This window comes from Dendrobates tinctorius, unplaced genomic scaffold (assembly GCF_039654945.1).
Source record: "Dendrobates tinctorius isolate UK_male_01 unplaced genomic scaffold, ASM3965494v1 ptg000104l, whole genome shotgun sequence".
NCBI lineage: Eukaryota > Metazoa > Chordata > Amphibia > Anura > Dendrobatidae > Dendrobates > Dendrobates tinctorius.
In genome coordinates this window covers 18850311-18877910 of record NW_027361772.1, presented here as the reverse complement: position 1 = coordinate 18877910, position 27600 = coordinate 18850311, and the positions used below count along the sequence as shown (strand labels likewise).

Sequence of the window (27600 nt, the reverse complement as noted above, 5' to 3'; positions counted from 1 at the left end):
CCACCAATATGGCCACTTGTACCCACCCAGAGTTGGAGGCTGGTCCCAACCTGGTTGGGGACGATCTGGCTATCTTGGTGGGTATGATCCACGGGCCTACCATAGCCAACAAGAAGCCCCTCACCATCATCATTATTACTCTGGGCAGTATCACCAACAGGCCCAGGAGGCTGGACAACAACAGCATCATGGGCAACAGTATGGCCCCACACAGGGCGATGTTGGCCACAATGTCCAGCAGCACCCCCAGGCTGTTCCTCCCCGTTCCCCTTCCCCTTCCCCTACATATGAGGATTTATGAATCCAAACTTTGGAGATGTCCAGTGACATGTAACTGGTGCTTCTAATCTAGAGAAAAAAACAGGTGTTCTCCATCACCAACATTTAGAACATAATTTAACACTCACATTTGTAAACAATGTTTTCCAAACATATGAAACAATCCATCATGACAGGCAACGCTACCTCACGCCTTTCACACAGATATTACATGTGTGTATAAAAGAGAATATTTAAATGCGCTATACTGTTACCTGAAAGGATGAAAATACACTAATCACTTGTTAATGCATAGGAAAGGCGTGCTTGCCTTTAGTTAAGTAGTCAACTTTGTTGTTAACAATCTCTAGTAAACCAATTTGAGGCGACCAGCATTCACAATATCACGCTCTCTCTATGTCTTAACAAGTGAGTTTTGTATTTTCATCCTTTCCAGTATAGCATGCTTAAATATTGTCTGTTCTACAGACAGGTAATATCTGTGTGAAAGATGTGAGGTAGCCTTGCCTGTCATGGTGGAATCTTTCTATGTTTGGAAAACATTATGAGGAAATGTGAGTGTTATCTTATTGACTTTATTTTGGTGATGGAGCTCACCCTTTGTTGCCTAATCAAGGTTAATCTAGTGATGCAGCAATGTTGTTATTGCATAATGTTTGTTGCATTTTTTTTCTGTAATGTTAATGTTACATCAAGTTAATGAAGGCCCAAAGGGTCATTTTGGCCATTGCCAAATTTGTGTGATGGCAAAATTATGTTTGCCTTTAAGCAAAAACCAAAAAACAAAAAGGCAAAACTAAACATTTGTCTACTCTAGTTAACGTCTCTGTGTGATTTCTCACTATCCCTCACAACATACTAACAGACACCAACCAATGCAAAGAAACACTCATAGAATCATAACAAGGCTTGAGTAATATATATTTAGACACACTTTGAACCAAAAATACGCACAACACCATCAGAGGAGGAACAATCATGGATCCTGGTGAAGTTATGAAGTACCACACAGGCTTTCACAACTTCATTCACATTTTGCTCACTCAACTGAATGGCAGACTGGAGTACCCGCCATTTGGCACAAAGAATCCCAAAGGAACACTCCACCAGTCGCCTAGCACGTGATAGGCGCAAGTTAAAAATTCTGCGCCTGTGGTCAAGGTTGCGCCGTGGATATGGCCTCATGACATTACGTGATAACTGAAAGGCCTCATCTGCCACAAGGACATAAGGGACTGATTGTTCGGGGGAGCCTGGTAGCTGGCGTGGTGGTGGCAGATCCAACTGGTTGGTGCGTAGCCGCCGAGCCATAATGGAAGTATTGAAGACTCTAGAGTCTCCCGTCCTTCCATAGGCCCCAATGTCAACAATTATAAACTTGTATTGAGGGTCTACCAGAGCCAACAATACAACAGAAAAGTATTGCTTATAATTGAAGAATTGGGACCCTGAGTTCGGCGGCTTACGCACCCTGATATGTTTGCCATCCAGGGCCCCAATACAATTTGGAAACTGGCAGTCCTCCTCAAAGTCCCTTGAAATCCTTAACCAGTCTTCCATCCTGGGCTCGGGTAGGAACACCTGATGGAGTCTTGTCCAGATTTGTGCACATGTAGACCTCACTATGCCTGAAATGGTTGGCCGCACGATGGATGAGCGTTTCGGAAGGGGTAATCTTCAGCTGAGCAGAATGGTCGCAGTAATCCATTAGTAACGCTCGGGACTCGAGTCGCTAACCGCCTGGACTGGAGGTGCAGTCTCATTGGTGCTGGCACGCTTTATCGGTATATTACAAGCTACAGCGTGCTGTACGTACATGCAGCCAAGGGGATGACCTGCTGTCAGTGTTATCCTCTAGGGGGCGCTACAGTCAATTAGCCCCCAGCCTGTTAACCGTAGCGGACAGTGACGCCGATTAGCAGTTGCTGATCCTTAAAGTGAATTGTAACCGTGCGCTACTTTCTCACAATTAACGTCCATTAATAAGACCGCGCTGCTTCCCCCAATAATATGTGGTTATCCCATTGATCTCGGCCCAATACTCCTGGGCGCCGGCCAGCGCCATTCCCTTATTACTATGTAGCTGCAATTCCAGGGCTGTGATTAATGTACCCTGAATCAGAGGGAATGATTTATCCACACGTCTTCCTGGAAGACGTCAGATTTCACCTCCTGGAGGTTCCCCAAGGAATCGTCTAAATATGTCATCTGCGTCCCTCAGAATAGCGATAACACTAAGTGGCGGAACGCAGCATGGCATTTATAAATGTTGGCTGCCCACCACTCTGCATGCTGTGCGGGCTGCGGGCTCTGGATCTAGTATCATTGATAAGAAATATGTTAAACACTCGTACGTTTTTTGTTTTTTTTTACTTCTCCTTTATATATCTCCAGATGAGTGGCCCGAGATGAGCCACTTTGAAAAAAAAAAACTTTGTGACACTCTGCTGGGAGATGTTTAAGTTATAGGTGTCTACATGTGGGCATCTAGTGGTTGTGATGTGAATTGCAGACTGTCGTGCGTTTGCCAAGTATATTTCGGTATTATATTGAAGGTGCATTGTGAGAAATTGGAGTCCGTTACCAAATTCCCAATAAAGGTTAAGGTGGACATAGCCGTACACTCAAGTGTAGAATATTGCTGTAGACCGTAGATATTAAGGTATGTGCAGGGGTAGCAGAGGGTGCGACTACGACCAGGCCCGTGTCGTGGGGGGATCTGCTGACGCCAGCGCCTATTTAAGCTGCATGGGCATCTATGGACGCCAATTCAACTGAACTGTATTGCAGCGCAGGGACCCACCGGGTTCCTGCACAGCAATAAACGCGAAGCCGGCAGTTGACATCAGTGTGCCACTCACAGGCGGTGCATAGCAGGGATGTCATGCATCGCCTATAGCAGGCACGATAACCTCAGCTACCGTCCTCTGCGCCAGCTATAAAAGAGGACGTCGTGGGAGCAGGGAAGGTGAGAAGAATGATTTTGTGGGGTTTTTTTTTTACATATCTTAGAGAGCAATGGCAGAACTGGGAACGTTATTACAGGATGGGCCCAGGAGCTGGGGCATTATCCCAGGAAGGGGCCCAGAATGGGAAAGATACTACTGGAAGGGGCAAGGATGAGGACATTAAACCAGGATGGGGGACATTATTACTAGAAGATGCCTAGGATGGGGGACATTGCATTATGATGGGGGGACATTACATTAGGATGGGGGACATTATTACTGGAAGGGGCTCAGAATGGGAAACATATATTATTGGAAGGGGGAAGGATGGGGACATTACACCAGGATGGGGAACATTAATACTAGAAGAGGTCTAGGATGTTAGACATTACACTGGAAAGGGGGACATTATTACTGGAAGTGGCCCAGCATGGAAAACATATATTACTGGAAGGGGCAAGGATAGGGACATTACACCAGGATGGGGAACATTAATACTAGAAGAGGCCTAGGATGGGGGACATTACTCTAGGATGGGGGACATTATTACTGGAAGAGGCCCAGAACAGGAGACGTATTACTGGAATGGGCCATGATGGGAACATTACACCAGGATGAGTGACATTGTTACTGGAAGGAGCCCAGGATGGGGATATTACACTAGGATGGGAGAAGTTATTACTGGAAGGAGCACTGGATGGGGAATATTTTAACATGAAGGGGTTCAGGATTGAGAACATGACAGTGGAAAGGAGGCCATGATGGGGAACATTATACCAGGAAGGGTCCCAGGATGTTGTACATTATTACTGGAATGGGCCCAGGATGGGGAACATTCTTACTGGAAAGGACAAAGAATGTTGGACACTATTACTGAAAGGGGCACAGGATGAGGGACATTATTACTGGAAGGGACAAAGGATGGGGAACATTATACCAGGAAGGGGCCCAGGATGGGTGACATTACTACTGGAAAGGGCTGAGGATGCTGAACATTCCTACTGGAAGGGGCATAGGATGTTGAACATTATTACTGCAAGGTGCCAAGGATGGGGTACATTATTACTGGAAGGGGCAAAGGATGGAGGACATTATACCTTGAAGTGGAAACCAAGACAAGAGGGGGTATCCCACAAAAATGAGAACAAAGAATTATATCGGACCACAGAGAATTCAAATTAAAAATACCTTTATTAATACAAGTGGCAAATAGTAGTAATTAAAAACAATTGCCTGTGCACGGATAAATCAGTCAATAAAATTAATAAAATTAGCATATTAAACAAATATTTAAATTATGATGGCCCAAAATAATATAAAAGAATAAAGCAATCATATACTATGATCCCAGTATGAGAGTTCAAAAAAAAAGTGACTAAAAATAATTCTAAGATGAATAATTCTAATAAATACACATAAAATATAAGGTGTGGAAAAATGTGCATAAAAATGCAATAAGTGGGAAAATATAAAAGGTGCTCATGAAAATACAGGGGGTGTAAAATAGAATTACACCAATATGAAAAGCACACTTCAGATTAACATAGTGTAATGCATAACAATATAAAGTGACCAAGTGCTGTGTGCAAAAAAGTGCAGGAAAGGGATCAAGGCTATAATATATACCTGGAGGCACGTCAAAACACCGGCACAGCGCACTCCCCGATGCGCGTTTCGGAATTACTTCCTTCGTCAGTAATTCTATTTTTCACCCTCTGTATTTTCATTTATTTTTCAATTATTTTTATTCACATTTTTTGGGGGGACTCTCATACTGGGATCATAGTATATGATTGCTTTATTCTATTTTAGATTATTCTGGGCCATTATAACTTATATATTTGTGTAATATGCTAATTTTATTCATTTTATTGACTGATTTATCCGTGCACAGTAGGGTGACCGGATCTCATATGGGGGGGGGAAAAAATGTCAGAATCTTGTTCGTCTGGACCCCACAAAACGATTCCCCTTTCCAGATATTGAGAGAGCCAAAATTTGAGCTCGATCAAACGACGTTAACCCATGCCGCTCGTCGCTCAAAGTTTGAAAAAATCCAAATTGAGGTATTTTAAGATTTAGGTATTTTGCATAGTCTGTTAGACTATAAAGAATGTGACAACAACATTGCAGAAATAGCCCTGACCAAATTTTCGAACCATTTGTGATATTTGAATGCAGAGTTGGTGGGATTATCGTTTTTTGATCCCACCATTACAGACAATGAAAAGTTGTTAATGGCTAATAAATTGCTCAGTAGCACAGATGAACCATCAGAGCACGCTAACCTACATGAGTTGATAATTTTACATAGTTATCTTATCTATTCTAGAGCTTTTGTTAAAGTAGTTTTTGAAACGTCAGAATATAATGCTCGGCATTTGCTTACAACTTGCAGGACATATTGCTTTGTTCTTCATCTTTTGTCAGAAGGTCGTTAAAGTCGGTTACTTCCTACCTCTTTTAATTTTTCTTTCCTAACTTTTGGATTTACAACCCTAGCGTGCTCTGATGGTTCATCTGTGCTACTGAGCAATTTATTAGCCATTAACAACTTTTCATTGTCTGTAATGGTGGGATCAAAAAACGATAATCCCACCAACTCTGCATTCAAATGCCACAAATGGTTCGAAAATTTGGTCAGGGCTATTTCTGCAATGTTGTTGTCACATTCTTTATAGTCTAACAGACTATGCAAAATACCTAAATCTTAAAATACCTCAATTTGGATTTTTTCAAACTTTGAGCGACGAGCGGCACGGGTTAATGTCGTTTGATCGAGCTCAAATTTTGGCTATCTCAATATCTGGAAAGGGGAATCGTTTGGTGGGGTCCAGACGGACAAAATTCCGACATCGATTTTTTGCGGTCACCCTAGTGCACAGGCACTTGTTCTTAATTACTAGTATTTGCCACTTGTATTAATAAAGGTATTTTTTATTTGAATTTTTTGTGGTCCAATACAATTCTTCTCATGTTTGTGGGATACCCCCTCTTGTCTTCATTATGGGTGGGGGGACAGCATGTATGTCTGTATAGGATTTATAAAGCTACAAGGGCCCATACATCTGACCAACATGCAGGTGGGGGCCCAGGTCCATATTTTGCACCGGGCCCATTGGACTCTAGTTACGCTACTGGGTGTATGTCCACTTTTTACATAGAGAATTAATCTGCAGTAAATTTGTAAATAAATTAATTACTTACACTAAAGGCCCTTTTACATTTAGCGATGCACCAGCGATCCAACCAGCGATCCGACCCGGTCAGGATCGCTGGTGCATCGCTAAATGATCGCTAGTGAGCTTTCATACAGAAAGATCTCACAGCGATGCAGCAGCGACGCAGCGCACGATACTCACCTTTCACACACAGCGATCCTGCGTCCTCCCGCCCGCCTCCACGCGTCGCTGGACGTCACAGCAGGAAGTCTCAGCAGGAAGCGCCCGACGAGAAATGGAGCCGGACATTCTCGCGCGATCAGCGATGAGCAGCGGGGGAGCCGGTCGCTGGTAAGTATCACACATAGCGATATCGCTAGCAATATCACTATAACGTCACAAAACCAGTGACGTTTTAGCGATATTGCTAGCGATATTGCTTAGTGTAAAACCCCCTTTAGTTTTATGCTCTAGAGCTCTATTTACAATTCAGATACCGTAGCTTCAGAGCTGAAATCACAACACCTCCATTGCTAGTGTGTTGCGTTCCAGAAGTGAAGTCTTTTCACTGGGTATTATCTGATTATCTGATATTCAAGAAGCGAATGGCGGGTTTACAAGGGCCAATCTAGGATGATAAATGATCAACGATCACCTATTAACAATTTTTTTTCGTAGTCGTTCACTGGGCTGTTTAGACATCTGGTAATGTGATTGTTCTGTGCCGTGTTATCAGCAGCACATCTCCTGTTTACACGGGCAATTTGCTGCAGATACTAAGGCTTTTTCAGCTTTCTTACATCGAAACAACAATTTTGCCCGTTTGTCTTGAGTTTGCCGGCCGGTTTAGACAGTCGGGAGCAAGAGTTTCTAGGAAAGCTCATTTCCCAATTTTTTTTTTTTTGGCTCGTCTAAATGGATTATGACTGTCACACTGAATAATAAGAGTTCAGAAGTGCTGTTAGGACTATGTCTGACAACTGCTTACAATAACATCCAGCAATGTACAATGACTGACAATACCTCTATATACAGTAGATAGCACAGGATCCACCATTCCCAATAGGTGATATCACAGCTCACCTCCTCCTTTTGTACAATAACAGATATCACCTCTATATACAGTAGATAACACAAGATCCACCATTCACAGTAGGCATCACAGCTCACCTGTTCCCCCTTCTGTACAATGATAACACCTCTATATACAGTAGATAACACAGGATCCACCATTCACAGTAGGCATCACAGCTCACCTGTTCCCCCTCCTGTACAATGATAACACCTCTATATACAGTAGATAAAACAGGATCCACCATTCACAGTAGGCATCACAGCTCACCTGTTCCCCCTCATGTACAATGACTGATAACACCTCTATATACATAGAATGGCACGAGAAAACTAGAAAAAATGATCAAAAAAGTCCAACATGAGTGTAAAATACTTCAATTTATTAGATAAATATTACAGAAAAAAGAGTGGAAAAACGGGGAACAATGAAGTGCAATCAATCCGCGTATCACATGGATGTACAAGAGAAGGTGCTAGGGCCAGGGAAAACCAACGTCTCACTAAATTTCATCATGATAACCATAAAAAGCGATATAAGTATACAAGAATATAAGACAGAAATAAGTCACTGAATATTATTGAGACATATTCCCACAGGAGGACGGGCAACGGACCTATAATTGGTCCCTAAGGAAAGTTATACCTACATAATGGGGCCCAATAGCTAACAATATTACAGGGGTTAATGGAATATCCCAACAAATTACCACACAGGTGGCAGAGACGGGTAGTCACGGTCCAGGCACCCACCCCGACGCGCGTTTTGGATCGCTAATCCTTTATAAGGGGGCGTGAGGAACAATGTGCAGGTACATGGTTAAATACCGGCAAGACTGGAAGTAGCAGGCCTGCAAAGCCGGAGATGACAGTACAGTACAGTAGATAACACATGATCTAACATATGTATTAGGCGATAAAAGAGCTCTGCCCAGGTCACAGAGCATGCCCGCAACACACTCCCATAGAAGTATATGGGTCAGCTCCAGACTATTGCTATGGTCCATGTAGTTGCTATAAAGCATATCTCTGAATGCTGTAAACAAAATCTCAGCTCACCTCCATAATCATGTACAGAAAATAGAAATACAAAATCCTCAGAAACGAAAATCAGGTTGATAAATAGACCATTACTGATTCTGTGTGAGACGTGTTATGAGATGATTCCTATTATCAGCCACTATATACGACATGTCAGTGAGGCTACTGATTATAGAATATAGGAAAAATCCCCAGAGATTATGGCTGATCACTGGGATTTCGGGCAGCAGGACCAACTTGTGATTGGCTTTTATCATTGTGGGATTTCTACAAAAAAAAGTTTCGATAACCACTTAATTTATTCTCACCATTCTCCTGAGTATTCTGTTTTTCCTTTTTCTTAAATCAGCCATATAGTTCCAGAGATATGGGCCTTTATATTTAGTGCTATTTGTAATGGCCTTTAAAAGGGGGCGTGGCTTGTGGGATTCTCTGGGGGCGTGTCTCAGACTGCTCTACTTTGTTATCCTATAAGCCACGCCCCCTTGTAAAGACCACAAAGACTAACACTAAATAAAAACACCTGTATCTTTGGAACCATATGGCGGATTAAGAAACAAAACAAAAAAACTGAGTACTCAGAGGAATAGTAGGAATAAAATTAGGGCAAAAACTGGTCACCTGTAACCTACTGACAGGCCCCCTTTAACCTCTTCACGACCTTAGACGTATCCATACGTTCAGCTTGGGTAGAACTTCCCGACCTTGGACTTATGGATACGTCATGGCGATTTTGCTTGCATAGTAGCTGTGAATGCGTGATCACCGCCGGGTTTTCAGCGGACACTCGGCACTCACTTTCAGGAGTGGTGCCCGCACCGCTACCGGCATTTTAACCCCCTAAAGGCTGGGACTGATATCGATCGCAGCATTTAGAAGGCAGGGAGAGGTAGTAGGCTCCTTCTCCGTTCCGATCAGCTCCCCCACGAAGTCATCACGAGGGGCCGATCATTGCCGATCATTATCATCTTGATCACATACGGGTCACCAGGGCTAGCAAGCTAGTTAGATAATGCCCAGTGCATGGTCTAACTAACCTGTGTCACTGCAGCACTGACAGCTTATAAAACATTGCGATCTTCCTGAATGGCAATGCTTTATAAAGTGATCAGACTGCAAAAAGTGAAAGTACGATAGTGGAAAAAAGTAAAAAGGTTAAAAAATAAAAAAAATACAATTATTTTTTTAAAATTACTAAATAATAAAATAAATTAAAAAATTACCAATAAATAAGTATTTTTGTGAAAAAAAAGTAAACATATTTGGTATTGCTGCATCTGGAACGACCCGACCCATAAAACTTTCTCACTTGTTAACCCCTTCAGTGAATACCGTAAAAATATATAAAAATGAGGCAAAAAAAACTATGCTTTTCATCATATAGACCAAACAAAAAGTGGAATAAAATGTGATCAAAAAGACAAATGTAAATAAAAATGGTATAGTTGAAAAAAATCATCTTGTCCTGCAAAACCAAGCTGCCATAAAGCTCCATCAGTGAAAAAAATGTAAAAAAAGTTATAGCTCTCAGAATAAAGCGGTGCAAAATTAATTCTTTTTTCTATTAGTTTTTATTGTATAAAAGCGCCAAATCATAAAAAAATATAAACATGATATATGGCTGTAATCGTACTGACCGGAAGAATAAAGCTGCCTTATCAATTTTATCACATGCAGAATGGCATGAAAAAAAAAAACCAATTCCTGAATTGCTGGTTTTGTTTATTCTGCCTCCCAAAAATCGGAATACAAAGCAATCAAAAAATGTCTAACAAGCCCTCACATGACTTAATTGGAAAAATTATAACTCTAAAAATATGGTGATGCAAAAACTAGTTTTTGCAATAAAAAGTGTTTTTTCATGTGTGACAGCAGCAAACAGCAAAACATAAAAAACTATATAAATCTGGCATCGCTGTAATCGCACCAACCTGAAGAATAAAGTCGCCTAATCACTTATACCGCACAAGGAATGGCGTAAAAAATAAATAACACCAATTCTTCACCTGCTGTTGATTTGTTCATTCTGCCTCCCATGGATCACAGTAAGGCTCAGCGCACATTTCTGCTGTTCTCTGCGCTGAGCGCTTACAATGGGGTTTTCGTGTAATTCTCTGAAATACATGGTTCAGAAGGAAACCATGGCAGAAGATTCTCTATAATGAGGCAGATGGAGGCACTGTGGACGCCATCTGTCCTATGATCCGGTGGTGTCCGTCTTTTTAACCTCTTAGTGACAGAGCCAATTTGGTACTTAATGACCCGGCAAATTTTTACAATTCTGACCACTGTCACTTTATGAGGTTATAGCTCTGGAACACTTCAGTGTATCCCACTGATTCTGAGAATGTTTTTTCATGACATATTGTACTTCATGTCAGTGGTAAAATTTCTTAGATATAACTTGCATTTATTTATAAAAAAAAAAAAAAAAGTGTCAAAAATTTTGAAAATTTTGCAATTTTCAAAGTGTTATTTCTTGTACCCTTAAATCAGAGCGCCTTGTCACACAAAATAATTAATAAATAACATTTTCCACATGTCAAGTTTACATCAGCACAATTTTGGAAACATAATTTCTTTTTTGTTAGGACGTTATAAGGGTTAAAAGTTGACCAGCGATTTCTCATTTTTCCAACAAAATTTACAAAACCATTTTTTAAGCGACCATCTGACATTTGAAGTGAGTTTGGGGGGGAGCAATATAACAGAAAATACCCAAAATTGACACCATTCTAAAAACTGCACTCCCCAAGGTGCGCAAAACCACATTCAAGAAGTTTATTAACTCTTCAAATACTTCACGAGGACTAAAGCAATGTGGAATGAAAAAATGAACATTTTACTTTTTTCACAAAAAAATTACTTTGGAACCAAATTGTTTTTATTTTTACAAGGCTATTAGAAGAAAATGGACCACAGCATTTGTTGTGCAATTTCTCCTGAGTATGTCAATACCCAGTATGTGGGGGAAAGCCACTATTTGGGCGCATGGCAGGGCTGAGAAAGGAGGGAGCACCGTTTGACTTTTTAACAAAAAATTGGCTGGAATCAATAGTGGCGCCATATCGCTTTTAGAGACCCCCTATGTACCTAAATAATAATAATAATAATTTTATTTCTATAGCGCCAACATAATCCACAGCACTTTACATTATAACCATCTAAACAGTGGAACCCCCAATTGTAACTCCAACCCTAACCCCAACACACCCCTAACCCTAATCCCAACCCTATCCGGAACCCTAACCACAACCTAAACACCAACACACCTTTAACCCTAATCCCAACCCTAACCATAATCCCAACTGTTATGATGAGTCACCGAAGGAGGAAAAAAAAAAATACCAGCTAAGTCCAAAAAAACCAGAGAGGTTGGCAGCTATCGGATTGCAGACCCCTGAACCTATCCACAACAACTAGCAGTAGCCGTGGGGGGTTCCTACGGTGCCCTAGACCCCTCGATCACAGCCGGAGAACTACATAGCCTAAAGACAGAAAGGGGAAAAACTAAACTGCCCCAGAGCAGACCCCAAAGCAATAGGCAGCCCCCAACATATAATGACGGTGAAGCAAGATGAAAACACTAACACAGATAGAAAGATAGGTTGAGCAAATGATGGGGCCCAAGCTAACTACATAGGACAGGATAGGAAAGCTGCTGTCTGCCATCCGCAAAAACCCTATCAAAATGAGCCAACCGACTGATAGGAAAAACAGGCCCTGAAGTCGCTAGGCTTCAAAAGACTATATCAGCACTCAGGTATATTCTGAAGACAGAGCAAAAGATCAACAGATCAGAGACAAAAATGGAATTCAGCTCACCCCCGGCCGGGGATGGCAGAACTCCCAAAAACAACCCAAAACAAAAACAAAACTGAAGAGTACAAAGCAGAGCAGAAAAACTTAGCTTTGAGATGCAGGAATCAGACTGGTCCCCAAGAATCCAGCAGGAAAATCACCAGCCAGGAAGAAGGGCGTCGGCAGCCTTATATCCAGTCCTCAATTCCAGTCACCCAGTCATCATCTAGCTGCCCAGGTGTTTGGTAATCAGTCTTACTACCTTCCTTCACTAGAGGAGGGAGTTCATCAGACCTCAATGGTGAAGGGAAAAATGAACTCACAACAGTACCTCCCCCTTGAGGAGGGGTCACCGAACCCTCATCCATGCCACCAGGGTAATCCGGGTGAGCCCGATGAAAGGCACGCACCAATCTTTCGTCATGAATATCAGAGGCAGAGACCCAGGAATTATCCTCCTGACCATAATCCTTCCACTTAACCAAATACTGGAGTCTCCGTCTAGCCAGACGGGAATCCAGTATCTTCTCTACCTCATATTCCATGTTACCTTCAACCAATATAGGGTCAGGAGGTGCCACCACAGGAACTACTGGTTCAACAAACCTCTTCAACAAGGACTTATGAAACACATTATGAATTTTAAATGTGACAGGAAGAGCCAACCGAAAAGAGACCGGATTAATAATCTCCAAAATCTTGTAAGGTCCAATAAATCTAGGCTTAAACTTAGGAGAAGCCACCTTCATAGTGATATTTTTTGATGACAACCAAACCATATCACCCACCTTAAACTGGGGACCAATGGTCCTACGCCGGTTGGAAAATCGCTGGGCCTTTTCCTGGGAGAGAGACAACTTATCCACTACTTGGTCCCAGATCTGGTGCATTCTCTCCACCACAGTGTCAACACCTGGGCAGGCAGAAGGCTCCACCTGCCCTGAAGAAAATCGAGGGTGAAAATCAAAGTTACAAAAAAAAGGTGACATCAAAGTGGCAGAACTAGCTCTATTATTTAAAGCAAATTCGGCCAAGGGCAAAAATGAAACCCAATCATCCTGATCAGCAGAAAGAAAACATCTCAAATACGACTCCAAAGTCTGGTTTGTTCTCTCCGTCTGCCCATTGGTCTGAGGGTGAAACGCAGAGGAGAAGGACAACTGAATTCCCAGCTTGGAACAGAAAGTCCTCCAAAATCTAGACACAAACTGAACTCCTCTGTCAGATACAATGTTCTCAGGAATCCCGTGCAAGCGAACAACCTGTTGCAAAAACAAGGGCACCAACTCAGAGGAAGATGGCAACTTAGGGAGTGGTACAAGATGGACCATCTTAGAGAATCTATCACAAATCACCCAAATAACAGTCATTCTCTGAGAGACAGGCATATCAGAGATGAAATCCATTGAAATATGGGTCCATGGCCTCTTGGGCACCGGCAAAGGCATCAACAAGCCACTAGAGCGAGAACAAGGTTTAGATCGGGAGCAAGTCCCACAGGACTGCACAAAATTCCTGACATCACGAGACAAAGCGGGCCACCAAAAAGACCGACTCACCAGATCTCTAGTACCAAAAATACCTGGATGACAAGCCAATGCAGAGCAATGAACTTCAGACATCACTCTCTTCCTCCACTGGTCAGGAACATACAACTTTCCACTGGGACAACGCTCAGGTTTGTCCTCCTGAAACTCTTCCAGAGCACGTCTCAAATCGGGCGAGATGGCAGAAAGAACTACCCCCTCGCCTAAGATGGTAGCAGGCTTAGGCTGGTTTCACATTAGCGCTTTTTAAGCGCACGTACGGCCGGGGGTAGCTCCGCCCCCGAGCCGGCTCTCTGCCCGGCGTGCCCGCCCCTTGCTTGTAGCGCCGCCTCCTAGCGCACAGCGGCGCCTGCGATCGGCGCACCCTATCTTTAGCATAGGGTGCGCAGATCGTGCGCAGGCCGTGCGCTAGTTGCGCTTTGACCTGCGCTGCGCACTTTTGATGGTGCGCCGTGCGCGCCAAAATCAGAAAAGTTTGATTTTCGCACGCACGGCGCACCGTCAAAAGTGCGCAGCGCAGGTCAAAGCGCAACTAGCGCACGGCCTGCGCACGATCTGCGCACCCTATGCTAAAGATAGGGTGCGCCGATCGCAGGCGCCGCTGTGCGCTAGGAGGCGGCGCTACAAGCAAGGGGCGGGCACGCCGGGCAGAGAGCCGGCTCGGGGGCGGAGCTACCCCCGGCCGTGCGTGCGCTTAAAAAGCGCTAATGTGAAACCAGCCTAAGTCACAACAGGAGAATCAGCAAGGAAACTCCTAGAGAGGGCGTCTGCCTTGACATTCTTAGTGCCCGGAAGAAAAGAGACCACAAAATCAAAACGTGTGAAAAACAAGGCCCACCTAGCCTGTCTTGGATTCAAGCGCTTGGCCGACTCCAGGTAAATCAAATTCTTGTGGTCAGTAAGGACCACGACTTGGTGTTTGGCTCCCTCCAACCAATGTCTCCACTCCTCAAATGCCCATTTCATGGCCAACAGTTCCCGATTCCCCACATCATAGTTACGTTCGGATGGGGAGAATTTTCGGGAAAAGAAAGCACAAGGATTCATTTTAGATGTCACAGGATCTTTTTGGGACAACACCGCTCCTGCCCCAAAGCAATAGGCAGCCCCCAACATATAATGACGGTGAAGCAAGATGAAAACACTAACACAGATAGAAAGATAGGTTGAGCAAATGATGGGGCCCAAGCTAACTACATAGGACAGGATAAGAAAGCTGCTGTCTGCCATCCGCAAAAACCCTATCAAAATGAGCCAACTGACTGATAGGAAAAACAGGCCCTGAAGTCGCAAGGCTTCAAAAGACTATATCAGCACTCAGGTATATTCTGAAGACAGAGCAAAAGATCAACATATCAGAGACAAAAATGGAATTCAGCTCACCCCCGGCCGGGGATACCAGAACTCCCAAAAAACAAGGCAAAACAAAAACAAAACTGAAGAGTACAAAGCAGAGCAGAAAAACTTAGCTTTGAGATGCAGGAATCAGACTGGTCCCCAAGAATCCAGCAGGAAAATCACCAGCCAGGAAGAAGGGCGTCGGCAGCCTTATATCCAGTCCTCAATTCCAGCCACCCAGTCATCATCTAGCTGCCCAGGTGTTTGGTAATCAGTCTTACTACCTTCCTTCACTAGAGGAGGGAGTTCATCAGACCTCAATGGTGAAGGGAAAAATGAACTCACAACACCCAACCATAACCAAAACCATAACCCTAGCTCAACCCTAACCCTAGCCCAACCCTAACCCTAACATTAGCCCATCCCTAACTTTAGCCAAACCCTAGCCCTAATTGAAAAATACATTTTTTTATTTTATTATTTTTACCTAAGTAAGGGGGAGATAAAGGGGGATTTGATATACTATTTTTTTTATTTTGATCATTGTGATATGGTCTATCACAGTGATCAAAATGAGCCAATATGGAAAAATGGTCTATTGTTGCCGGGTGCCGGCCGGCAGATCTAGGCAGGCACGCTGAGCATACACCCACCATTTTTTTCCCCGGAAGAAGATGCCGCTGGGGAATGCAGGAGGATCCAGGGACACAGGAGGTACCGGGGGATATCGGGGGACCCCATTTTTCTCTCCTCTGATGTGCAATAATATCAGAGGAGAGAGAAATTAAATGGGAAATCAGACTTTTTTTTGTGGTTGCCGTACTTATGTTAATAACGGCGATCATAACACTGGGGTTGGTGAAAACGGACACAAATCATGTTCTCTGGGGTTTCAGCTACCCCTGGTAGCCGAGACCCTGGAGAAATTCAGATGCAGGGGGGTGCTATACACTTATTTCTCAGCGACGTTAAAATGCGGCGGTGAGGAATAAGTACCCTTAACTGCTGCTGTTAAAAGGCGTATCGGCAGTCGTTAAGGAGTTAAACATGCATAAGTGTGCCATCGGCCACAGTGTTATGCACTTCTGAAATGAAGGAAACCGCTGAACAGAGGTCAGAGAGAGACCAGAATAACTCTGCTGCCTCATTATAGCGAATGGATCCCTCGGGGATTTCATCAGAGATTTAGAGGAAAACCTCAAAGTAAGTGCTCAGCATAGAGCACAGGATAAATGTGATCCTAAATGTTATGTAAAAGCATCAACTGAATCTTCAAAAAAAGCAAGTCTCCACTCAGGTCGGTCATCTATTAATGGAAATATAGGAGGGCTTCCACCTCCACATTACTGGTAGTACAAAGGCTCTGCAAAAGCACTACGGCTCCTCGCCAACCCAAAAGAAATCCAGCAAATTCTGTACTCCCAAATCCAAATGTCTCCATATGGGTATTTCTACATTCAGCAGAAGTTGTGGGACACATTTTGATGCCATTTTTACCAATTTCCCAGTGTGAAAATGTAAAATCTGGGGCTAAACCAACATTTTTGTGGAAAAAATGTGATTATTATTTCTTCACTGCCCAATGGTATAAATTTCTGTGACTCACCTGTGGTATCAATATGATCACTGCACCCTTAGATTAATTCATTGAGAGGTGTAATTTGTAAAATGGGGTCACTTATGGGGGGTTCTGCTGTGGTGGCACCTCAGGGGCTCTACCAGTAAGTCATACTACCCTCAAATCATAACAGTAAAATCTGCACAATAATATGGCCCTCCTTCCCTTCAGAGCTTTGCAATGTGCCAGAAAAATAGTTCCTGATTACATCTAGGGTATTGGCGCACTCAGAAGAAATTGCACAACAAACGCTGAGGTCTATTTTTTGCTATTAGCCCTTATGAAAATTAACAATTTGGGTTAAAACAACATTTTAGCAGCAAAAATGTAATTATTCTTTCTTTATCGCCCAGTGGTATAAAATTCTGTGAGGCACATGTGGTGTCAATATGCTCGCCGACCCCATATATTAATGCATTGGGGGTGTAGTTTGTGGAATAATGTCACTCATGGAGGGTTTCTGGTGTTCTGACACCTCAATGTGACATGTCACCCTCACACCATTCTAACAAATTCAGAACTCCAATATGGCGCTTCTTTCCTTCTGAGCTTTGCACTGTGCCTCAAAAGTAGTATTCCCCCACATATGGGGTACTGCATACTAGGAGAAATTGTACAACAAATTATATCGTGCAATTTCTCCTGTTACCCTTGTTAAAATAAAAAATTGGCTCTAAAATAAGGGGTCTAGTTTCAAAAATGGGGTCACTTGTGGTTGGTTTCCACTGTTTAGGCACAACATGTGCTCCCCTGGCACAACTTGGTATCTGCTAATAATTCCAGATAATTTTGCGTTCAAAAAGTAAAACGGTACTCCTTCCCTTCCAAGCTGTGGGTTCAAAGTGATCACCACACATTTAAATAAGTTTCTTGTGGGGGTCTAGTTTCCAATATGTGGTCACTTGTGGGGGTTTCCACTGTTTAAGTACATCAAGGGCTCTCCAAACGCAACATGGCGTTCTCGATTCCAGACAATTTTGCTTTCAAAAAGTCAAACGTGGCTCCTTCCCTTCCGCGCTCAGCCATGCACCCAAACAGTAGTTTTCCCCACATATGGAGTATCAGCGTGCTCAAAAGAAATAGCACAACAAATTTTGGGGTTCATTTTCTCTTGTCACAGTTTTGAAAATAAAAAAAATGGATTTCCTCCCACATTCCATTAATTCCTGAAGGGTTAATAAACTTCTTGAATGTGGCTTGAAGGGTTCATTCTTTAGAATGGTGTCACTTTGGGGTATTTTCTGTCATATAGACCCTTCAAAGTTACTTTACATCTAATGTGGTCCCTAAAAAATGGTTTTGTAAATTTTGTTGGAAAAATCAGAAATCGCTGGTCAACTTTTAACCCTTCTAACTTCCTGACAAAAAAATAAATATATGTTTGTGCTGATGTAAAGAAGACATGTGGGAAATCTTATTTATTAGCTATTTTGCGTTACATATCTCTCTGATTTTAGGGCATAAAAATTAAAAGTTTGAAAATTGCAAAATTTTCAAAAATTTACCCAAATTTCCATTTTTTTCCACAAATAACACAAGTCATTTAGAAAATTTTTTTACCACTGTCATGAAATACAATATGTCACGAGAAAACATACTCAGAATCAGTGGGATCCATTCAGTGTCAGACTGAAGAACATTGGGCCCACCGGAGGATTTGATTCTGAAGGCCCACCTTTCTCCCCTGCTGAGGAGCCCCATAGCAACTACAAGGTTTACACTATGAATTCTCCTGATGGAGAAGCCAAGGCCCACCGGAGGATTCTCCGGTTCTCCGGTGGGCCAGTCCAACCCTGGATCCATTGAAACGTTCCGCAGTTATGACCTCATAAAGTGACACTGGTCAAAATTATAACATTTGGCCTGATCAGGAAGGTGAAAACAGGTTTGGGAGGGTCTTCCCACACTGTGGGCTAAATCCACATCAGTTCCGCAGACACGTCTCACTCAGCGTCATCCTCTTCTGAATGCTACGGCGACATGACTGTGATATACATTTATATGCAGTGACATGATGCATATACAGCCATCTCCTAGCTGACGCTGCACTCCGCCATGAGGGTCCCCCAGTGGTAGGTGTATTATACAGTAAAGACAGCCAGACATGCGCAGCAGATCATGCACCATACTGATTCCTGAGAGGACAAAAAGCTGCATCTTTTTTACGTTTTTTGGCTGATTTTCTATACTAATTCTTATCTTAAAGGGATGTCTTGTTTTGGAGACAGTTTTTTTTAATATAAATGCATGTATTTGGGTCAATAAATGATTTTTGCATTTGGGTTTCATTAAAAATTTTGCACAGTTTGCCAACTATAGCCTCCGTGTTGTACTGTCTGCAGAATGAGTTAACTGAGAATCAGTGAGAGCTTGTAACTCTTTTATCTGTTCCTTTCTGAGATCCTCTCCATGATTTATGAGCACAAATCACATCATCCTTGAGGATGTAGGGAAACAAGGAGCCTGGAAAAGCAAAAAGGAGCACAATTTTCCAAATACAGAGCTCCAAACTCCATGTATAGCTAACATTCCATATGCCAGCAGATGCCACTAGGGAGAGTTGGGATTACTACATTTATTGTATATAGTAAGCTCCCCCTAGTGGTAGCTGGAGTCAGCCAAAATGTTAATGATTAATTCCTATATACAAGGAATTTGTTGATCAGTATCGGAAACGTGAAACATTGACTGCTATGCTTGTAGCAAAGCTGTGTGTGTCTATATATGCATATGTAGCACAGCTGTGTGTCTATATGTGCATATGTTGCAGAGCTGTGTGGATGAATATATGTATCTGTAGTAGAGCTATGTGTCTATATATGCATATGTTACAGAGCTGTGTGTGTCTATATATGCATATGTAACAAAACTGTGTGTCTATGTATGCATATGTCACAGAGCTGTGTGTCTATACTGTATGTAGCAGAGCTGTGTGTGTATGTATATGAATATGTAGCAGAGCTGTCTGCCTATGTGCTTGTAGCAGAGCGGTGTTTCTATATGTGTATATGTAGCAGTGCTATTATTGTATGTATATGTGCTTATGTAGCAGAGCTGTGTGTCTATGTGCTTGTAGCAGAGCAGTGTGTCTATATGTAGCAGTGCTATGAGTGTATGTATATGTGATTATGTAGCAAAGCTGTGTGTGTCTATATATGCATATGTAGAAGAGCTGTGTGTATGTACATGTGATTACGTAGCAGAGATGTGTGTCCACATGTGCATATGTAGCAGAGCTGTGTGTGTCCACATGTGCTAGTAGCAGAGCTGTGTGTCTATATATGCATATGTAGCAGAGCTGTGTATGTATAATACAGAGAAACACTAACAATAGATCTATTACTTCATTATTCTATTGTAGTACATTAAAATTAGTGATAATGACGTCTTCATCTTCACTTTACACCAGCATGGACATTTTAATTAATAGGAAAACTGTTTTTCCTATTTTGTGCTGTCTAAACCTGGTAAGGTGTGTCTTATAATCCGAAAAATATGGTATATAGACATTCAATGGCTTATACACAGAATGTTCTATAAAGATCTAATACTCGATGAACCCATCCCTGAGTCCCTCGCCAATCCAAAAGAGGAACGCCTCTACGTAAAGCCCATAACTCACAATGGACAGACCTGCAAAGGCAGGATAGCGAGCGGTGGACAAGAGATCCCAGGTCTTTCAATAGGTGGAATTCCGAGAGTGAAGTCATTCACCATCAGATATTTATGACTTATCCATTCAAAAGATCTACGCTTCCCTATAAAACAGGCATATTACTGTATAAAGACCCTCCAGACAATGTTAGGGCTCTCGTCTGCTCGATAGGGAAGATCAAAGTCCCAAAAATGTTTCCTGCCATCAGCGTAAATTATACATGAGGAATCGGTAGGTAAAGGGATTTCTCCTTTCCTTGTCATGTGCGTCAGACCCTAAAATGCAGCGTCTAATGCTCTTATGTGATGTCGGGGTGTAATGAAGTCCTGATGTTATAGGAAGGAGCAAAAGGACAAACATGAAAGCGCTTCTGACACTGTCTCATCTGATCCCCGGGGTATTCCTTTATACACAAGGATGAGGGGCGGGAAAGGCTACAAGATTACTAGATGGAGCAAGACTGGATCTGGCCATTATAATGAGGTGTCCAGTAAGATCCGCCTTATCCATGCGGATTCCACCCCCCTACTCACCCCGACATGGCAGTGAAAGGAGAAACTGATGTGAGACCCTTACCCATTGCTACAGGATCTTTCACGTTCATGCATCTGTTCCTGCAACGGACCCCTCACAAAATGGTAAATGTTACGTTTTTCAATCCGGGTAATCAGTAGAATCTGGTGAAAATGTCTTATTACAATAGATGCTACTTTGACATCAGTTGTCATCAGTTAAAGGGAATCTGTCAGTAGGTTTATGTTATGCCATCTGAGAGCTCCATATAGTAGGGACAGAAGCCCTGATTTCAGGGACGCGTTACTTACTATGGCTGCTTTTTGCTGCTTCAATAAAATGAGTGTTTTATCAGCAGGAGATTATCACTACAAGACTATCTGTCTCATGCCTCCTGGTCCAACCACACCCCCAGTCTATACACAGAGTACACAGAAAGCAGCCAATCAGTGGAGTGGGCGGGGTTATACACAGCTCAGCATTCTGAGCTGTGCTAGATCTGCAGCAGAGAAAACTGATTTGATCACACCTTCTGCACCCAATAAACTAAGTGACACATCGCTGGAATCAGAGTCCTTGCCTCTACATTACCCTGGTGTCAGGTTACATAGCAAATACCTGCTGACGGATTCCCTTTAAGGCACAAAAACTGAGCATATAACCCTGATATTTGAAAACCTGGTCTAAGAGATAGAAAGACATTTATTTAACTTTACATATGTACATATATCCGACGTGTAGCCGACGTGACACACATGTGACGTCGCACCAGACCAGCCAATCAAAAATAGAGCCGTGGTGCTGGGTGGAAGTAGAGGGTTCTAACTCCTCCAGACTGTTGCCCACAGAATAATGACTTTGGCTACTGGAGTGGGTCATGCGAATCGATTCGTACTAATTCTATTCCGAACCGTAGAAAAGATTCCTCTCTGTATTTCCACATCTCTCCATCCTTCCCGAGCGGTGCTCCGGCACGGCATCTAACATGATCATTTCCTCTGTTTCTCCTCCCAGCTCTCAGGTTAACTCTGACCAAAATAATAAATATGTAATAAGGTCTGTTGAGTAGACCTCAAACTGAGCGGTGTTGATTGTTAGCTACTGGCGGACATACCCGATACTAACTGGGTAAAAACATTAACATGGTGTATGAGTATACAACAGTTGCAGGCTTATGTAGTAAAGGTAACTGTGCTGAGTAGACCTCAGGCGGTGTTGTGTTGATGTGTTGATTATTAGTGTTTGTTCCTACTGGAGTATGTGATCTCTCGGGTTTTGTTTCCGTCTTTGTTCCCTTCCTGTAATCCACCATATTGTGATGATTTCGACAACAGTTGCTCTATGTCCCAAGCTCATTCTCCCACTGATGATTCTGCTGAAAGCTGAAATCCGCAACATTTTGTGGGTTACTACAGATACATTTTGGCTAAATCAAACTGTTTGCATATATTTTACATGAGGGTTTATTCTGATTGTAGGAAAACCCCTTTAATCAGAACTTTTCCTAATTTACCATGAAACGCGTATATATTGTTCTCTATAAAAGCCCCAAAATGTGTCTACAGGGAGACGTTATTAACACAATTCAAGCTGTATACCAGCAATGATGTCCATGACCAACATATACGTTGACGTCAAGCTGTAGGTGACGTATCTGAAGCATAAGGTCGCGGATGCATTTGTGTAATGACATAGCTCCATCTAGTGCGCTTACACCACCGTACCACCATCCTGCTATATCACTGCATGGAATCCCTAGCACCCTCTGCCCCTGCTTCAAGAGCCTTACTAAGGTAACATCCTCGGGATATGGTCAATGATTTCTCTCTCCCCCTTATAGCAAACATCTTTATTGTAGGAATGGAAGTATAGGATCCCCTATAGGGGGGAATTATTGATCTACATATTGGGATTATATACACGATCCAATAAAGGTAGACATGATACAAACACAGCCTCTCTACAGTATAACAGCATAAATTATGCATTTGTTGCAGCACACATTTGTTACATTGGACGATTGATCGCTTCATGGCACTTACATCGACATTTCGACATGTCAATCCTCCAATGAGAGTTTTCGATAGAACGATATCGTCGCCTTAAAGGGACGATCGAGTGTGGGGATCATTTGATGAAAGATAAAGTTCAACCTATTATTCAATAGCCTTGGTCCAGAAAAAGCCAAAAAAAAACCCTATGTCAGTTGCCCCATAAAAGGGGGAAAATTTAAGTTTTGTTTCGGAGAATTTGATATTGACCCATTCTTTAGATCAAGGGGGGAGTTTGACCCCTGACACCTCTACTGATCAGCTGACTAACGGAGCCACAATCCTTAAGTCAGCTGATAAGTAGGAGTGCCATGAGTTGGACCCCCACCGATGTCCTCTTGATGGCCTGTCTAAATATCAAAGTCCTGGTAACCCCCATAACCTCCGGATCAGGAACCCATCTCAGATAGCAGGTGCCTCAATCATTTATTGAGGTGTGTATAGATGGGAGTACCCAGAATAAGCAGGGTGAGACAACGCGTTTCACAATGCCCACTGTTTTCAATTGACATCTGAGGTCCTCCAGGGCCAAATCACTCATTAATTAATCCCCCCCACCCGTCTGCTAGCACAAAAATCCCTAGAAGGCCATTAAAGATGTTGCCTACCAGAGGCAATGCCAACACATGTAATCACGTACATATCAGCAGCACCTTATCTCACATATGCAACAGCAATTATGTCTACGAGGTTTCTAAACCGTGCTCATCATGGTGAACAAGCAATGGAGGCAGCAACCACGTAGGAGTTATTTCAGGTGAATTAATTGTAGACATTCAGGTCAGCAGGGAAGGCCGCCAGGATATTAGGAGGAGCACATCTCTCCTGTGATACTACATCACGTATCATTAATAAGACCTCACCGACGGCACCAGAGCCTGTCATGCACAACACAAGTGAGGGGAAACGAGAGGACAGGGCTGCTCTGCCATCCTTTCACCTCCCCTTGTTGTGGCAGGTGGGCTCACACAGTTTTGATCCAAATCTGAGCCCAGAACCTCAATAATAAAATATGGCTGTAATGCAATAAAAACAGGAGGGTCCTGCTTTAGCTTTTGTGTTTTTACGCTTTTGCACTGCAATCACAACAGATTTGCATTTCTGTTACTTTTTCTTTTGCTACCGATATTACACCCATTACAAGTTATCGGCAAGGATCCTCAATGTTTGGATGGGACAAGGATGATTTTTTGGTGGATGTCATGAAGCACAGGAAGCACAATACTCTCAGCAGAGTTGATGTAGTCATCTACAACTTACTGCGTACTCAGCACCCTGCTCTCTCCTTACTATAGCTTCTTACCTTTTTCTTTCGATCACGGGATCGACTTCTTCTCTTCCGGTCGGATTCCTCTTTCTCTTTCTGCTCCGCCAAAGCTTGGGCTTCAACATCCTTGATCTTTTTGAGTTGCTTGGCGGCTTGTGCCATCCTGGTCGAAAACTTAAAGAACCACGGTAAGTAATGGGGACCTGAAACACCCCCACTACCCCCAAAGCAGGGGGTCGAATTATTGCCGTTTACGCCTCGTAGATATTCCTTTGGCGTGAAGAAGACCAATATGGTGGGGTTCAATGAGATTTCCTTTCTGTCTAGTCACACTCTAGGAGAGAGAATCTTCTTTTATGACTGGTCCATATCTGCGAAGGTGAAAAAAAAAAACCGCTTGTTAACATAAATCTACGGCATGAGTCTGGCGGACACAGACACGTTACGGGGTTTTTGGAATCGCTCGTCATGTAGATGGAAGACCTAAAGTTGGGTTTTACAATGTCGGACATCACCTCAACTCTACCCCTGCCCTGAACATTTTGGCCTTTCGCGTACACCGCACACACTGCGTCCTGCAGACGTCTCTTTCCCGGTGGGACGCAAACATCTTTCTTCCCATCAACACGAGCGTCTTCCCATTCACTGCAGTGCTTAAGCCTGTCTGGTTCCGTTATCATCCCATTTTATGTTTCCCCTCCTCAGATACCCGCTACCTCGTTCCCCTGCCATCTGGGTGCATTTGCCCTGTCGTTATCCTCTTCTCCACCTGCTCATGCCACATGCATCCTTCTATCCTTTGCCTGTGCCCATATCACCGTCCATCTCCAATCCTCCTCCAGCAACGATGCTCGTTCTTCCGACATATTATACCTCGGCTATCTGCCTATATCGTCCATCGTCCTGGCCAGGCTATCCTGTTTTCTCACCTTTCAGGTCCCCTCATCCTCATGGTCAATGCCTGCAGGGCAGATATTCCAGCAGATAGTCCTCTCTGCTGTTGGATGCAGGTCCTACCACATACCTCTATCCTCTTTCATCTCCTTCTATCCCACAAGGTGCAATCCCTGAGCACATACATACCTCTTCTGCTTCCTCCCCTCTATCTGTCTTCGCTGTGCATCCTGCAGCCTGCGTGCTGTCCCCTCACACTGCAGTGTTGCTGATGCAGGCGAAACACATTGCTTCCTCCTGCATGCTGGTCACCTTCCTGCACTCTCTCCCTCCCGTCTCTCTCCCCCTCTGAGCAGAAGGATGGTGGATGCTCAGGCTGCATCTATCCTCCTTTTCTCCGAGTGTGTGCCTGTTTTTGTTTGTGTTCGCTTTGTGTGTGCATTTAGTCAGCGTCTGCTGCAGACAGTGTGTGTGGAGGGAGATGAAGGGTCCTCACCAGGATTTCTTCGTACATAAATACATTCCTACAGAGATGTAAGGATCTTAGAATGTCTACATTCAGATCATCGTTACGTAATTAGTGGGTTGAAAAAAAAAAAAAAAGACCTCAACTCGGATTTGATCCGAGGCGATAATTCAGAATATTTTCGATTATGTTGAGGGATTTCGATAAGATCCGGCCAATAATCCCACCAGCAGACGTGTCTGCTCTATTGTAATGGCACATACAAGCCTAATATGTGTAACAAGAAGGGATAACTCTCCGCACGACCGGTACTCCATGACGAAGATCCCTTATTGGGGCCATGATGGTAATTTTAGTGGGCTGTTATCAATTCATCATCCATGCCCCCCACCACTGGTGGACACAGAGAGAAGATGGCCCCTGTGCAAGAACAGTATATGGGACTTTTGTAGACCAAAATCTCTCTCACATGCTGTGAAGATAGACGTGGGCCCTCTTACCTCTTGGACCCATGTGCTGCTACACAGGTGGACCCAATGATATGTCCACCCCTGCTCCCCACCTCCATAGATAATACATTGTGAACAAATCTTAACAAAATGTTTGTTTTGCCTCAAAATCTTTAGATCTATGACCACCTTTAGAGTAAATTTCTTTCTGGTTGTCTCAAAGGGATCCCCAGGTCAACGTTCTAACCTAAGATCCTTCATAGCAGTGTCACCGAGGCCCAGGTATGGTGGAATTCCAAAGGCTATTCTAAGCCTAAAAAGACAGCAGGATAATAAATATGGAACACGGGACCTACAGGGTTGTCCCCTGGGATCCAGGTATGACTGATGGTCTCTGTTGAAGACCCCTCTCTCTCATTCTCAGTTTTTCATTGCCTTGCACACTCATGTGACACATAAATATGTGCTGCATCTGCAATATGTTCTGCAGAAAAGCATGAGCAAACAGGGAAGAGAGTTGTGCAGAGAAGGTAGGGAGAGGATAGAGAGATAACAGAAAGAAGGGGTAATGCCAGAGATAATACAGAGATAAAGGGAACAGGGCTGATCAAGACTCAGAGATGGAGGGATGGAGGATAAGGCAGTCAATTGAAGATCAATGATTGTACTTCCTGGAAAATGGAGAGAGAACACAGAGAAGGGAGGACAGACAGTTGATAGGACAGAGATGGATGAAAGAGGAGAAAAGAGAATGCAGAGGACAGAGTGAGCAGAGAGGGAGATGAGAGAATAAAGAGGGGGAAGAGGAGAGAAAGGATGGAAAAGAGAAAAGAGAGTGCTGATGACAGAGAGAGGGATAAGAGAACATAAAGGGAAAAGAAGAGAGGAGAAAAGAGAGGACAGAGGATAGAGCGAGTACAGAGGGAGAGGAGAAAAGAGAGGGCAGAGGATAGAGCGAGTACAGAGGGAGAGGAGAAAAGAGAGGACAGAGGATAGAGCGAGTACAGAGGGAGAGGAGAAAAGAGAGGACAGAGGATAGAGCGAGTACAGAGGGAGAGGAGAGACTATAGAGGGGGAAGAGGAGAGAAAGAATGGAAAGAAAGAAACAGTAGAGATCAAGGGCAAGGAATATAGAAGGGAAAGGAGAGAGAAAACAAGAGAACAGTGAGAAAGCAGAGTGCTGAGGACACAGAGAGGGATAGGAGAGAACATAAAGGGGGAAGAAGAGAGGGCAGAGGAAAAAGTACAGAGGGAGAGGAGAGAATATAGAGGGGGAAGGGAGAGGATAAAAGAGAGCAGATGAAAAAAGAGTGTAGACATTGAGAGCAGAGAACATAGATAGGAAGAGAGAGAGAAAACAAGATAACAGTGTGAAAAGAGAGTGCTGAGGACAGAGAGAGGGATAGGAGAGAACATAAAGGGGAAAGAAGAGAGGAGAAAAGAGAGGGTAGAGAAAAAAGTGTAGAGATTAAGAGTAGAGAACATAGAAAGGACCGAAGAG

General features: G+C 43.2%; 1 protein-coding gene across 7 annotated transcripts in view; it reads right to left on the bottom strand.

Annotated features, from left to right (window-relative positions):
• Positions 1-25636, bottom strand: part of ANK1 (ankyrin 1) — a 321679-nt gene extending 296043 nt beyond the window's left edge. For 4 of the 7 annotated variants that reach the window (XM_073588876.1, XM_073588877.1, XM_073588878.1 and 1 more), the window contains exons 1-2: positions 25374-25635; positions 24327-24661 (exon numbers count right to left, since the gene is read on the bottom strand). In XM_073588876.1, the coding sequence (XP_073444977.1) occupies positions 24327-24452 (126 nt within the window). In that variant the 5' untranslated portion in view covers positions 24453-24661; positions 25374-25635. Of the gene's footprint in view, positions 1-24326; positions 24662-25373 lie in introns of all 7 variants that reach the window. The other 3 variants (XM_073588873.1, XM_073588874.1, XM_073588875.1) reach the window with 1 other exon arrangement.
• Between the last annotated feature and the right edge of the window lie 1964 nt (positions 25637-27600).